General features: G+C 37.3%; 1 protein-coding gene across 11 annotated transcripts in view; it reads left to right on the top strand.

Annotated features, from left to right (window-relative positions):
- agpat1 (1-acylglycerol-3-phosphate O-acyltransferase 1) overlaps nucleotides 1-9,551 on the top strand; it is a 28,778-nt gene extending 19,227 nt beyond the window's left edge. For 10 of the 11 annotated variants that reach the window (XM_012967818.3, XM_012967820.3, XM_012967827.3 and 7 more), the window contains 5 exons: nucleotides 5,564-5,697; nucleotides 6,338-6,513; nucleotides 6,812-6,907; nucleotides 7,598-7,670; nucleotides 7,835-9,551. In XM_012967818.3, the coding sequence (XP_012823272.2) occupies nucleotides 5,564-5,697; nucleotides 6,338-6,513; nucleotides 6,812-6,907; nucleotides 7,598-7,670; nucleotides 7,835-7,992 (637 nt within the window). In that variant the 3' untranslated portion in view covers nucleotides 7,993-9,551. The remainder of the gene's footprint in view (nucleotides 1-5,563; nucleotides 5,698-6,337; nucleotides 6,514-6,811; nucleotides 6,908-7,597; nucleotides 7,671-7,834) is intronic. The other variant, NM_001097333.1, reaches the window with a different exon arrangement.
- The last annotated feature ends 6,197 nt before the right edge of the window (nucleotides 9,552-15,748 follow it).

Consider the following 15,748-nt stretch of genomic DNA (forward strand, 5'->3'; position numbering starts at 1 on the left):
ATAGATTACATTTTTGCCTACCTATATTGGAAACATTTATTTTGCGCAGTCTGTCCATTTTACCCATTTTCAATTTTACACTGAACTGTTCCTTTAAAGGAACAGTATGCCTCTCTGATTTTGAGTTGTTTTAAATTTTGATCCTGTGTCTTTTGTTCTTCAGAGTAAATGGAATGCAGAGGGCATTTGAAGGTGTTCTGTTATAAATGATTACATTACTACACATACATTATAACACCATACTATACTTATCTAACTTTAGATTTCATCACTGTGCTATTATTTTCAGAGAGACCTGCTCATTAGAACTTATAGTTTATACAGGAAATGTTTCCATTGTCAGCTGTATTCACAAATGACATTGAATAAGATTGCCTCCAGAATGGGAGTATGCATTTTGGTGCCATTATCCGCTCTGTGTGTCTGCACACAGGCCAACGCAGTGCTTGTCAGTAGAAACACAGAAGCGTCCAGTGAAGAGTGGCTTCATTGGCTTTTTGTACACAGGCTGGTGCAAGCCACCTTCTAACTCTTTCTCAGTTTTGTTTTTGTGCTTTGTTTTCTTTCTTACATGCGGAAATAAAAGGAGAACTAAAGCCTAACTAATTAAGTAGGCTAGAAATGTTGTACATTATGTTTTGGGCTTCCGTACAGCCCAAGGCAGCTACAGCCCTTTAGCAGTGAAGCCCCCAAAGATGACCCAGTAGCCCCTATCTTTTCTGCTGATTCCCTGCACATACTCTGTGCTGCTGTCTGTTACTGAGCTTAGGGACCACCTGCATATATTGAATATAACTGTCACAATATAAGGCTGATTAGTAAGTACTGCAGATAAGTACTATGTGGCAGGTCAGAAATCAGTGCACTTAGTATTAGAATTTAATAATCAGCCCTGAAACATCATCTTAGATTACAGGCAAACCTTATTTTCTGGCTGATAATTTGCAATGACCCCTAAAATTAACTTCTCAACAGCTGCCCAGAGCACTCTGAGCATGTGAGTGCCGCAGACACTTTTCAAGATGGTGACCCTGTGTGAAAAGTTTGAAGTCTTGGATCATTGCTGGATCATTATTAGCCATATTCATTTTAGTTTAGTTCATCTTTAAGTAATTGTGTTATATCATCCTAAACTATAAGGCTTAATTATTATATGTAGAGTCAGTGCTATTAGCAATAATACACCTCTTACATGCAAACTGAACTTGTAAGAAATTATATGATTTATAGGACATTTTACACTTTGCATGTATAGAAATTGAACCTTTATATTGGCTGGCAAATTGATGCTGGCCTGTGTATGGCAGTGCACCAGCTATATACAGACTTTGAAACACAAACTTTGTACATATATCAATGGAGAAATCTTTCGCATACCTTAAATGCTCTTTGAACAGATAATATTCCTAATTGGTGTTAATAAATACTAGAAGAAAGAGGGACAAAAGCATTTATGTAACCTTTATTCTTGCAGTAAAAACAGAAATATTGTTAAGGTCAGAGCACAGCATGTTCATTATATAATTCTAATTGGAAATTAAAGAAATGTAAATCTACGTAGTATGGTATAAGTGCATTAAAGGAAAAGTAACGCTAAAAATTTTTAAGTAAAAAAATCTATTCTACCCTGCTCCAATAATTGCCCTATCCTGCACACCATTTATTATTCTGATTGCTTTATTAGAAAATACCTGCTAAAACTTGGCTTCCGGTCATTTGAAATAAGGCAATAGGTCGATGCAGGGCAGAATCCACTATGCAACGATCAATTGATTGATCCTAGCCTTCCTTCTGTATAGGAAGGAGTCAGGCTAGGATCGATCAATCATTGCATACATAAAAGACCAATTGCAAATTGCACCATAATAGCATTCTCTCATTCTCATCATACTAAAGTTAATGTAAAGGTGTACAACCCCTTTAATTTTGAATTGTACTGCTTATTAGAAAGGCAGGAATGTTGTCCAGCACCAAGTAAGTGAAGTTAAGGCAAAACAAGTGTACAAGCTAAACAAGTTCTCTGGCATGCATTAGTTTTACAAACATCTGAACCTTACAACTACTGTGATATATATATATACAGTGGAGGAAATAATTATTTGACCCCTCACTGATTTTGTAAGTTTGTCCAATGACAAAGAAATGAAAAGTCTCAGAACAGTATCATTTCAATGGTAGGTTTATTTTAACAGTGGCAGATAGCACATCAAAAGGAAAATCGAAAAAATAACTTTAAATAAAAGATAGCAACTGATTTGCATTTCATTGAGTGAAATAAGTTTTTGAACCCCTACCAACCATTAGGAATTCTGGCTCCCACAGAGTGGTTAGACACTTCTACTCAATTAGTCAACCTCATTAAGGACACCTGTCTTAACTAGTCACCTGTATAAAAGACACCTGTCCACAGAATCAATCAATCAAGCAGACTCCAAACTCTCCAACATGGGAAAGACCAAAGAGCTGTCCAAGGATGTCAGAGACAAAATTGTAGACCTGCACAAGGCTGGAATGGGCTACAAAACCATTAGCAAGAAGCTGGGAGAGAAGGTGACAACTGTTGGTGCGATTGTTCGAAAATGGAAGGAGCACAAAATGACCATCAATCGACCTCGCTCTGGGGCTCCACGCAAGATCTCACCTCGTGGGGTGTCAATGATTCTGAGAAAGGTGAAAAAGCATCCTAGAACTACACGGGAGGAGTTAGTTAATGACCTCAAATTAGCAGGGACCACAGTCACCAAGAAAACCATTGGAAACACATTACACCGCAATGGATTAAAATCCTGCAGGGCTCGCAAGGTCCCCCTGCTCAAGAAGGCACATGTGCAGGCCCGTCTGAAGTTTGTCAATGAACACCTGAATGATTCTGTGAGTGACTGGGAGAAGGTGCTGTGGTCTGATGAGACCAAAAAAGAGCTCTTTGGCATTAACTCAACTCGCTGTGTTTGGAGGAAGAAAAATGCTGCCTATGACCCCCAAAACACCGTCCCCACCGTCAAGCATGGGGGTGGAAACATTTTGCTTTGGGGGTGTTTTTCTGCTAAGGGCACAGGACAACTTATTCGCATTAATGGGAAAATGGACGGAGCCATGTATCGTGAAATCCTGAACGACAACCTCCTTCCCTCTGCCAGGAAACTGAAAATGGGTCGTGGATGGGTGTTCCAGCACGACAATGACCCAAAACATACAGCAAAGGCAACAAAGGAGTGGCTCAAGAAGAAGCACATTAAGGTCATGGAGTGGCCTAGTCAGTCTCCGGACCTTAATCCAATAGAAAACCTATGGAGGGAGCTCAAGCTCAGAGTTGCACAGAGACAGCCTCGAAACCTTAGGGATTTAGAGATGATCTGCAAAGAGGAGTGGACCAACATTCCTCCTAAAATGTGCGCAAACTTGGTCATCAATTACAAGAAACGTTTGACCTCTGTGCTTGCAAACAAGGGTTTTTCCACTAAGTATTAAGTCTTTTTTTGTTAGAGGGTTCAAAAACTTATTTCACTCAATGAAATGCAAATCAGTTGCTATCTTTTATTTAAAGTTATTTTTTCGATTTTCCTTTTGATCTGCCACTGTTAAAATAAACCTACCATTGAAATTATACTGTTCTGAGACTTTTCATTTCTTTGTCATTGGACAAACTTACAAAATCAGTGAGGGGTCAAATAATTATTTCCTCCACTGTGTGTATATATATATATATATATATATATATATATATATATATATATATATATATATATAGATATATATATATATAGATATACACATACATGTATGAAATATGATGTTACTTTATTGCTAAGGCATGCTTATGTTAATAACACAGGTGAGCTTCATGTCATTCCTAGCAACTGCACATGAACATCAGTAGCATTAAAACTTTTGTATACAGTGCAACGTAGGTAAAGTGCAAGGGAACCTATTTAACCAACAAGTGAACATTAATTTAGAACCTATGCAGGAAGTTGAACTATGACATGCTGATGCATATAACGAATTGCAAACAACTTTATCAATTGGGTCATTAGATCAGTAGACTGTTAGAATTATGTCACAGAGTTCATAAAAAAAACTGCATAGTCAAATAGAGTAGAGACTCAAAAGTGGCAGAACACAGTCAATTCATACAGTACACATGTACATATACATGTTGTTTGTGATTATTCATTTTAGCTTAGGGTACTAATATTTATTCTTTATGCTCAATTTCAGCTAGATATAGCCATTGTCATTGTTTCATCTAACTAGAAGGTGACAAAGAGGCTCCTGTTATTTGCATATTAATAGACCATTCTCTAAATTGCCTACATTAGTAGAATCTATAATTTTGTATTGTAGATCAACCTCCAGAAGAGCTTTTTTTTCTTAAGTGTACAGGCATTGCACATTCATGGCAACTTTGTAGTTTTCTTTTTATTGGTAGTAAAGCTTCCCTTAAGACCAACTGAAAAAAGGGAGACCTATAAAAGTACACTGACATTATGCTTCTGTGCATATTTTTTATTTTTCTTATTTGAACATGATGTTTTTATATCCCTTTAGCACATAATTGTAATCTTTTGGCTATTATTTGTCTTTTAAGGCTGCCTTTAATTGCTGTTCAGCCATTTTCTTAGTTCCTGTCTGAAAATTTGAAGTAAGAGGTTTGTATATTCTCCATATACAGGTTAAAGGTTAAAGGGGATGTTCACCTTCACTCAAAGCAGAGCAGTATTTTACATTGAATAAAACATTTTTGTAATATACTTTCTATAAAAATTTGGCTGCATTTTGATTTTATACACCTATAAATTAAAAATGATCTATCCTTTATCCTGCGCTGGACAGGTGTTGGGGACCTCCTCCTACGCAAATAGCCAAAGTTAGACTAAGTGCATCACAGACTGGGGTAGTTTGTTTTCAAGTAGGCTAGTCCAAGAGTTATGAATGGTAAGCATGTCACAGGCTGGGGTACTCCGTTGTCCAATAGATGAGACACAGTTATGCGCAAAAGTCAGTAAAGGCATTAGCTCTGCCCGTTGCTCAAGTCCCATGTCTTCAGCCCAGCAGAATACAGTGTTTGGAAGGGTAAAAATAAATATGATTATTGAATTTCTAGCATGTGATCAAGTGTTTAAAAGTATTGTGTTTAGCACAACAGGGCACAATGTAATATCATTGGTAAAGGTTAACATAATTTCCCTTGTGTGTGTGAATGTGATAGGGACCTTAGACTGTAAACTACATTGGGTTAGGGTACTGATGTGAATAATGTATAATCTCTGTAATGTGCTGAGTAAGTATTTTGGCACTATAAATAACAGATAATAGTAAATCTAGCTATTTAATAGGTTCAGGAAAGTTATCATTTCCCCCCACTTCTATTGGTCGACTTTTGATGGCTGCATCTAAGAAAGGTTTGCATTTAACCAGAATGTTGTACATTGGCTAGTTATATAACAAAGGGGCTTCCCAACATCTTACCTGCTTATGGGGTGACTGGTGTATCCATAGTGTCTCTTTCATTGCCTCCTTTCTTGCATATTTTTCTCAGCTGTTGTCTTTATACCCCCTCTAGAGTACTCCAGTTCATGCTTCTGCACATCAAGTATCTCTATGGGATTAAGATTGAGGTTCGGGGATGGGAAAATTTCAACATAAAAGAGCCTTACGTGGTTGTGTCAAATCATCAAAGCTCATTGGACCTACTTGGTAAGAGGCAAATGAAACACACAAAAAAGAGAAAATTATTCATTTTTATGTGTACATGTATTTATAATGTGCCTAAATATTCCACAGTTCTGTTGTGTGGAGTTTGTAAGTATAAAAGGAAAAAAAAAGGGAATGTAAGTGCTTTATAATTTAAGAGGCAGAATACATTTTTCTATTATTTTGTTTTGTGTTCAAGTTGGCAAAAGGTGTATTTAGACCTGTACTACTTCTTTATTTATAGGCGTGGGAAAACAGGGTTAAATCTTTTTCACCAACAAAGGATCTTTAGAGACAATAACCTTAACGAGGCCATTATTACTGCACAGGATTTAATTAAAAAATATGTTTTCTTTTAACCCGACCAATAGCCACAAAACTTTTTAAGCACAACACCTATTTATTATCCTCTTTTTAGATGTAACTTGCTCCTTGAGAACTTATTACACAAGAAACTAGAGAGGAAGTAAGCTAAAAGTGTAAAATAACTGGATAAAAAAAAAAAAAACCTCATTGATTCTACAGTCAACTTGTGCTGTACATGTGATTAGTTAGTGATTAAAACATTATGCACAAAAATCAAAAGTAAAAGTATTTGGAGTTCTAAGTGTATAATTCTGTCTTTCTCCTCTCTCTCCTTAAGGGATGATGGAGATCCTTCCTAGCCGTTGTGTGCCAATCGCTAAACGTGAGCTGATGTATGCTGGCACAGCTGGACTGGCCTGCTGGCTGGCAGGGGTCATCTTTATAAACCGCAAGAAGACAGATGATGCTATAAGTGTCATGACAGAGGCAGCAGAGACTATGCTGAAAGAGGATGTAAGAAACAGTGTGACTGGGCCAGGGGACATATGGGAAAGGGACATGGATGGGCAAAGAAAAATAGCGGCATTTCTAGAGAACATTATCCTGAAACAAGGAGAAACTAAGGGCCTGGTAAATCAAATTGAGACGACCATCTGGTCAGAAGTGGCACATCAGCTTCAAAGCAATTTATGGAGCAGTTATATTAATTTGACAGCAAATTAAGCAGTTGGTGTTTATGACAGCTATTTGTTCTTATTTGCTCAAAAATTTCCCCTTTTTGTTCACTCTGATTTCCATATTTTTCTTGCAGGTTCGTGTTTGGGTTTTTCCCGAAGGCACTAGAAATCACAGTGGCTCTTTATTGCCATTTAAACGGGGAGCATTTCATCTGGCTGTAAAAGCTCAGGTAGGGGAAATTGAATTAAATTTCTAAATGTGTATCTGTTAAAGTCTGTCCTGTTATAACAGATTTAAAGAGAAAAATTTGCTTATAGATGAAATAGAAATTTGTAACATACATATGTTATATGTTGTTGATAATACTGACGTTCTATGCAAGATAACAGTGTTTAATTACTGCTAGTCATTATTCTAAAACTGGTAATGGAGCCTGGGACCTTCCATGTGTACATGTGTAGGGTATTAAATGCATTGGTGTTAGCTATTCTGTGGTTTTATCCATGTACTTTGAACATTCAGTCAAGATGTATAAATAGCTTTACAGATAAATGCTAGACTACCTTTGCATTTAGCAGTTCTTAACTCCCCTTTAAATAGTACATTTATACAGCATGCCCAAACTTTATTTCATTCTTTTTTTGGCCTAGGTACGACATACTTTCAAGATCAGTTTTATTTACATATTTTTTTTCCCAGTTTGGCCATGCAAGTGTGCCAGTATAGTCAATGCCAAATGGGATTTTTTTTACCTGCCCTATTGATATTTGCCTCATTTTCTGACAGATATTTGTCGGGTAGCTGGAAGGACCCTAAACATGGGCCAATAAGCTGCCAACTTGGTCTGAAGGTGCCAGATTGGCAGTTCATACAGGCTTGTGCATGACCAGCTTAATTTACATGTCCTTTTTTCCTCCAGGTCCCAGTTATACCAGTTGTCATGTCTTCCTATAAGGATTTCTACTGTAAGAAAGAAAGAAAGTTCACTACAGGTAAGAGACTTTCACTTCTTGCTCCTGTGTTGTGTGTTGCAGATGTGCATGTTGTAGTTTAGGACTCGGAACACTCTTGCTCTTTATTTTTCCTCAAATGTCCTTCTCTTCACTCTGCCCTCTATATTTATATTTATCTTTCACCTGTTTTCTGTCTTTGTCAGGAAAGTGCACAGTTCGCATTCTTCCTGGAGTTCACACAAAGGGCCTATCGTCTGATGATGTTCCTGAACTTGCTGACCGCGTACGAGGAATGATGCTTGAGGCTTTCTCTCAAATGTCATCTGAACGTCCAGGCAAAGGGCCTGGGGGGGTGCATTGACCCCTCCCCATTTTCACTTCTTTCCATCATGGGCTGGGGACCCCCTTAGCAAGAGAAAAGGAGGGGACTCCATCTAGAAGGAGACTGACTATATACAACTAAATAAAACAATGGGTTGTTTAAAGAAAGAGGACAAAAAGTGCAGTCCAAAGTGTATGCATCCTACAAAATGAAAGAATAAAACAGGAGAAGAGATAGGAAGGGAAGAGAGTATTCCTTAATGAAGGAATGAGTGGGCCATGAACGGAACAAAGAAATTGTAGAGGGGTCTTATAAGAAGCAAATAAGGAGCCCATTATTGTGTTAAAGAGAACAGACAATGGGTACTCTGAACAGAAGATAAACAAGAAATTCCTTTCAAAAGCATTTCAAAAGGCATTTCATGTTTTGATTTGAGCAGAAAACAAATGGATCACTAAAGAATCAGACGTGAAAATTTCATTACAGCACAAGAGAACGGTAAAAAACCCACAAACCAGACCTAAATTAGAGATAGTGGTTACCAGTGAGCAGAGAGATTGGGAGAGACGTGAGAGAAATGTGTTCACTTTTATCACCTTGTAAAGAGAATAGAATTGGAGTTGAAATGAAAATCATGTCTTTTACCATTATGAGAAAAAGAACTCACACAGCCAAGAAGAGAAAACAATATAGTAGGAAACATTTCATTAATTACAAACTAATAATCTCACTAGTAGGTAGAAGAAATCTAATTCTGGTGCAAAACCTTTAGTTGTAAAAGTCAGTCACATGCATCCTTGGCTTAATACTAATAATTAATAGTACTAATTGAGCTCTGAAGTGTCATGAAGTAAACTAAACTAAGTAAGGGGACCATAGATAAAAGGCAGTGATGTCATGGTAGGTCATATAAAGTTGGCCATCATGTATAAAAGACATTCCGTATGAAACGGGCACGACTGAAGTAGAGTGAAGATATATTTGTTAAACAGTGTCTAATTATACTCTCCCCATCTCTCTCCTTAACTGACACCCTGTCAGCCTCCTCTCCTGCTTATCTCTTGCTCCAGTTCTCTTTCTTTAGACAACAAGTGACTAAAAAGGAAAGGGGCAGTTATTCAGGGCATTTTAATGTCTTTACTGCCCTTAACAACTGGACTCAACATCCTTTGTCTCCTTATAAAATATGGACTTGAAATGATAATGGGAATGTTTTGGGCAAAAAGCATGAAACTGCTCTGCCCGAATTGGCTTCTTCTCCTGGACCCTGTGAAGACGCCAGTTCTTCCCATGCCCTCAAGCTCCTAACACTCCACAGCCACCGACCTGCGGCTTTCACCCTCACCCCTAATCCCTGTCTTGTGGCCTAAAATACATTTTATTACACTCCACCCCTTTTTGTCATTTTTGCCTCTTCCTTACACACTCTCTCCCTGTTAGTATAGGGTGTGGAAGAATAAATGTGCCAATGTATCTGTAGCTCTTGATAGGGGGGAATGAGGGTCATGTGGGTATGACGTGGGGTGGGATATTTGTGTGGGTGGGAGGGGGCATATTACTATCTTGTCCTGTAAATGTGAAATTCGCATTGTACAAACTTTTCTGGGTCAGTTGTGTGTTTGTTTTTTTTAACTAATAACTCCACTAACATGCAGATGCTGTGAAAATGGCTTCTGTAAGTTTATGATGTTCCCTGTATTGTACACATTTTTCATTTATAGCTTTTATCCTGTAAGGTGAGAATGGTGTTATTTATACTTTCAGAGAGAGTGCCATATTGGTTAGCAGTATGAATGTAGTGCTTAAAGGGGTTGTTCACCTTTGAGTTAACTTTTAATATGATGTAGAGAGTAATATTCTAAGCCAATTTGCAATTGGTCTTCATTTTTTATTACTTGTTAGTTTTTTAATGTTTTGTTTAGCAGCACTGTAGTTTATAGTTTCAGCAGCAATCTGGTTGCTAGGGTCTAAATTACCTTAGCAACCAGAGACTGGTTTGAATAAGAGACTGGTGTATGAATCAGGGTGGACCTGAATAGAAAAGTAAGCTATAAAATCTAATAATAAAACTGTAGCCTCACAGAACAATAGATTTTGGCTGCTGGGGTCAGTGACCCTCATTTGCAAGCTGCACAGAGTTAGAAAAAGAAGGCAAACAATTAAAAACTATAAAAAAATAAATAATGAATACCAGATGAAAAGTTGAATATAATTGGCCATTCTATAACATACTAAGGGTTGTGGCAGACGGGGAAACTAGTCGCCCGCAACAAATCTCCCTTGTCGCAAGCGACTAGGGAGATTTGTTGCGGGTGACTAGTGTTCCCGTCTGCCACAGCACTAAAAGTTAACTTAAGGTGGAACACCCCTTTAAGCCATTGCCCTGCCGTGTTAATTTATGGTTCAACCCTCATATATCCCCCTTTACACCTTTTCACATAACTATCACCTTGCCTAATTAGTTTAACCTCTTTTCCTGGCCAAATTCTGGTAAAACTTATTCTGTCATTATCTTTCACATTGCAAAGATACATCCATCCAGTAAATATCAGTTCCCCATCTGGGAACTCCATGTGGACTCTTCAATCTTGTGTATCCTTGTTAACATGGGGTTTTCGACTGTTTCTGTTTGTTGCTGATTTCATTTACACTTTTGAGATATTGGCCAATTTTCCCTCTTATCTTAGTGATACAAACACTGTTTCTGAGAGTTACAGTTCAGCACTAGTTAATGAGACAGCTGTACAGATACAGCTTTCTCCTGGTAATAAATAGACAACATAACCCATGTCTTGGCTATTATTTTGTACAACTAAATACTATGATAAAGTCACCCAGATAACTGTGCCATTACTCATTATGTTAATGATTGGTTGCAGTAGTAATCAGTACAGCACAGAAATGCACTCATTAGGCCATAATACATACAGCTACTCTCTGAGAATGTTTCTCTCAATGCTGCAATGGCTCAAATAAATTAAACATTTTATTACACTGTTTGAATACATTCTACAAATCAACTTTACTTTCTAGGAATGTAGTTAATTACATACATTTAGTCTCTGCTGAACTGTAAAACAGAAAAACTGCATTCAAGTAAAGATCCTCTACTCTATGTGTGCCAGAAGAGGGCGCTATTGCCTGAAGTCATTTCCAAAAATCCTTTGTTAAACAAGTAAATTTTAAAATTGTATTTTGCCCATTACTAACCCCCTAACAGAGTTGTTGGAAATGTAGGTATGTACATTCATTATAATAAACTTAATGTATATATGTACCTTAGATGAAAGTTGTATTCTTCGTAGGCAGAAAAGTACCTAAGAATATTTTAGTGTTACTAAAGCCACCTTAAAGTGATAAATATACATGCATTTTACTAACAAAACATTTATATAAAATTCAAACTAAAGTGGACTAATTTAGGTGAATAGTTTATTTGGGTTGGGAAAAAAAATACAAATACATCAAATTTAATCCCAGAGTGCATATATACACATATTTATAAAGCCTCATATACACTCACATACACACAAATAAAAAAGAATCTAACAAAGCAAATATCTTACATGGTTTTTATGTAAGATATTTGCTTTGTTAGATTCTTTTTTTATTTTATTTTTGACAAATACTAACTAAAGTCCTGTGAGTGCTAGCCTTTAATGCAGTTGTATTTTATTATTTGATTCACATTAGCACCCAGGCAGTGACCCCTTTTAGGTGGTGTGCTACCTCTGCTGGAACTGTATGTATATATATATATAATCGATCAAGAAATGGGCCGCTACACACATTTCTTGATCGATTATCTTCGTGTTGAGGACTGCACCCAGGCGTTCAATGTTGAAGTTATTGTGAGTGCCGACCTGTTCTACATTTTATATATATATATATATATATGTATATATATATATATATATATACACAGACAGTGAGCCGCACACACAGAGACTTTGCAAAAAAATCACAAATTTATTAGAACAAAAATTTGTGATTTTTTTGCAAAGTCCCTGTGTGTGCGGCTCACTGTCTGTATAAAAAAAAATTTTTGCCAGCACCCTGGGCGTTTGAACTCTTTTAGGGTGTGCTTTATTTGTTTCTGTATATATATATATATATATATATATATATATATATATATATATATATATATATATATATATATAAAGAGTAGTATTTTAATTATATTTTAGTGTTTCTGTCGCTTGGTACCTTCAGGTGATTAGAATAGGGTGACGCTTCATTCAGATGTTATCAAATGCTTTGGCACTTGCAGTATCATTTCCCACCTAAATATTTCCTATAGACTCTAGCAAAACGAACATGGCCTTTATCATGTGCTACAGATAAGATATGGATATTTAAGAAGAACCTCTGAATTGGGGGTCCCCCAAAATAGCAGATCATACTTTAATCTAAAAGGGCCTGAAATGTATTTTCTTTATTAGGACGTGTGTCTTAAGATAGTGTAAGTAAAACTGCAATTTTTTAGTGTAAGTAAAACTGAAATTTTATATTGCAAGTTCTCTCAGTACTTTTTAAGAATAAATGTAAATTATACTGTAATCTTTACTTTCAAAGTGGCACTTGGAAGGTTATGTCAGCCAATTTGCCTAGGGATAAGAAAGGAACCGTCAATCCTCCTGTACATTCCCCTTTTATTGTTTGCCATTAAAAGAAAAAAACAAGGCAGATATGGTTTATGTTTTCTGTATTCCTTTTCAATTCTATTAGTAGATCATGTACACAAGGAACATGAGTGGTAAATAGGGGGCACTGGCACTAACCAGTTAAAAATGTATACCATTTTACTGGAGAGATGGATACTTTCTAGGCTTTGGATTTTTAGAAAATGTTTTCAGGAGCGGCAACTGCTTTGATAGCCCAGGTTGTTACTGAGCTGTTGTGTAACCTTTAAATTTAGACACTTCAGACTTGGCAGTTTCAGTTCCGGTTTTATATAGAAGTTTAATAATCTGGCATAGTAAAGCTGAGTGCAGTCTTTTTTGGATGCCAATGGACAATATGCACTGAATGTAGTCTCTGCACAAGCATCTATTGGGTGCAGAAAGAAAATAAGTTATAAATAAGAACAAGTCATGATCTTAACTCAACCTCAAGGTCAGTTTATCTAGGAAAATTATCACTTCAAGCAATCAGATCAAGTAAACACACACCAAAATCTAGGGTCTGATGATCACTGCTCCATATGGAATCAATCAAATTCCACCACTTGCCCCCAATACATTGCTCAGAACTTGTTTCCTAAAATCCACTGTTAGGGGCTGATTTACTAATCCACGAACGGTCCGAAGGCGTCCGAATGCGTTTTTTTCGTAATGATCGGTATTTTGCGATTTTTTTTTGTAAATTTCACGACTTTTTCGTAGCCGTTACGAGTGTTTCGCAAAATGTCGCGAGTTTTTCGTAGCGTTACAACTTGCGCGAATTGTCGCAACTTTTTCGTAGTCTTCGCGCCGAGTACGAAAGTTTCGGATTCATTCAAGCTTCAGTATCGTGACTTTTCTTGGGCCAGGTTGGAGCTGCAGAGTGCCACTGAGTCCTATGGGAGGCCTCCAAAATCATGAAAGTTTTGCCCGCAGTTTACGAGCGCTCAATACGAAAAAGTCGCGACAATATACAAGCAAATCGTAATGGCTACGAAAAAGCCACGACAATTCACGCAAGTCGTAATGGGTACGAAAAAGTCACGAGAATTTCCGAAAAGGAACGGCGACAAAAAAATCGCAAAATGTTCGTTTTCCAATCGGAATTTTTCCAATTCGGATTCGTGGGTTAGTAAATCAGCCCCTTAGTGTTAATAGCAGGTGCAAGGTGAGCCACAGTGCTTTTCGTAATACTGTTTAGGAGGGCAATCTGAGATGAGTGGCAGCATTTTGTTTGTCACAACTAGTAGTGATCACATTGCCATGTAGGCCATTGTCATAACACTTCTGACCTTAACTTTGATCCAGAATGCCTGTGGTTTGCATTACCTGGAGCAACTTTATGAATTAATTATTTTGTGTGAGAAAGCCAAATTATCTGTTATCAGTTATCACTACATGATGATGTCTTGAATATTGTGATTTGCCGAGGACCACTCTCTTTGATGGAATGTGTCTGCTCAGATAATTTGTCAATTTCCTCTGGAATAAATAAAGCAGTTAGAGGAGACTCTTATTAACCCAGAGAAAAATAAATCTGTGATTTGTCATGTTCCTGCTCCAAGTATCCTTTTGCTTGTATATATAGATATCTCGTTACAATCCCTGGTTTAGGCAGGCTGATGAGAAAACTAATTATCTTGCCAAAGTTATGTTATGACTAATCTTTCCTCATGACTTGTAATCAGCCCACAAACTCAGACACTTTTGTCTTTCTGATCAAAAAAATTGTTCTTATTGGAATCCCTGGAATTTCCCTCCCACTGGTAAAATTCCAGTTGGAACTCTTTGCTGTGAAACAGGGCTCATAATATTACATCTGCCACTTCCATGAATCAACTTACATTTATACTCTCTTTGACTGTCAGAATGTTTGCATTACAGAGACTTTAAAGAACTTACATAGTTACATAGGGTTGAAAAAAAGACCAGAGTCCCTAAAGTTCAACCCTTCCAAGTAAACCCAGCACCCACAAACCTATACTGACAATAACATACATAAACCACATATTCCAACATCAATACTAACTGTAGATTTTAGTATCACAGTTACTAAAGTAACTGTGATACTAAAATCCAAGTAGGCCTTGGATATTTTGCTTGTTCAAGAACTCATCCAAGCCTCTCTTAAAGGCATTAACAGAATCTGCAATCACAACATCACTAGAAAGGGCATTCGCCAACCTCACTGCCCTCACCGTGAAACACCACCTACGCTGTTTCAAATGAAAGTTTTGTTCCTTTAATCTAAAGGGGTGGCCTCTGGTGCACTGATCATTTTTATGGTAAAAAAGAACATCCCCTATCTGCCTATAATCCCCTCTAATGTACTTGTACAGAGTAATCATGTCCACTCGCAAGTCCTTTTTTTTCCAGAGAAAACAACCCCAAATGTGACAGTCTAACCTCATAGTTTAAATCTTCCATCCCCTTTACCAGTTTAGTTGCACGTCTCTGCACTCTCTCCAGATCATTAATATCCTTCTTAAGGACTGGAGCCCAAAACTGCACCGCATACTCAAGGTGAGGCCTTACCAGGGACCTATAAAAAGGCAAAATTATGTATTCATCCCTTGAGTCAATGTCCTTTTTTTATACAAGACAGCACTTTATTTGCTTTAGTAGCCACAGAATGACACTGCCTGGAGTTAAGGTGGCCACACACAGGTGACTAGTAATTTCTGCCTGCTGATTGGTTGCTATGGGTTACTGCTCCTGGCCAAGCTTAGTACCTTTATTATCTAACCGTGTTTATGTCTTGGGGACGGGTCTCCTTTAAAGTAAGATTTTACTTTACTGGTAATGGCACAGTTCCCTATATCAACATATTTAGTTATAGCTGTAGATGGACCTGATGATGTATGGGTAGGTTGAGGCGATTTATAAACTAGAGCTTTTTTGGGACATCAAGGTACTGTAAGGATCATAGAGGTTCAAACTATTTTAAGCTTCTTGATAACCCAGGAGATTCAAGACATGGGTTAGGAAAATGTAACCCGAGCTAAGATCCCACTTAAGGCATAAAATGTCTGACTTTGTGACTGGGCCTAGTTGGAATCCTAAAAGAATCTGATAAGCTACAGCTTGGCCACAAAAACAAAACTCATAGCAGCTGAATTGGGATGTTTTGT

This window comes from Xenopus tropicalis, chromosome 8 (assembly GCF_000004195.4).
Source record: "Xenopus tropicalis strain Nigerian chromosome 8, UCB_Xtro_10.0, whole genome shotgun sequence".
Taxonomy (NCBI): domain Eukaryota; kingdom Metazoa; phylum Chordata; class Amphibia; order Anura; family Pipidae; genus Xenopus; species Xenopus tropicalis.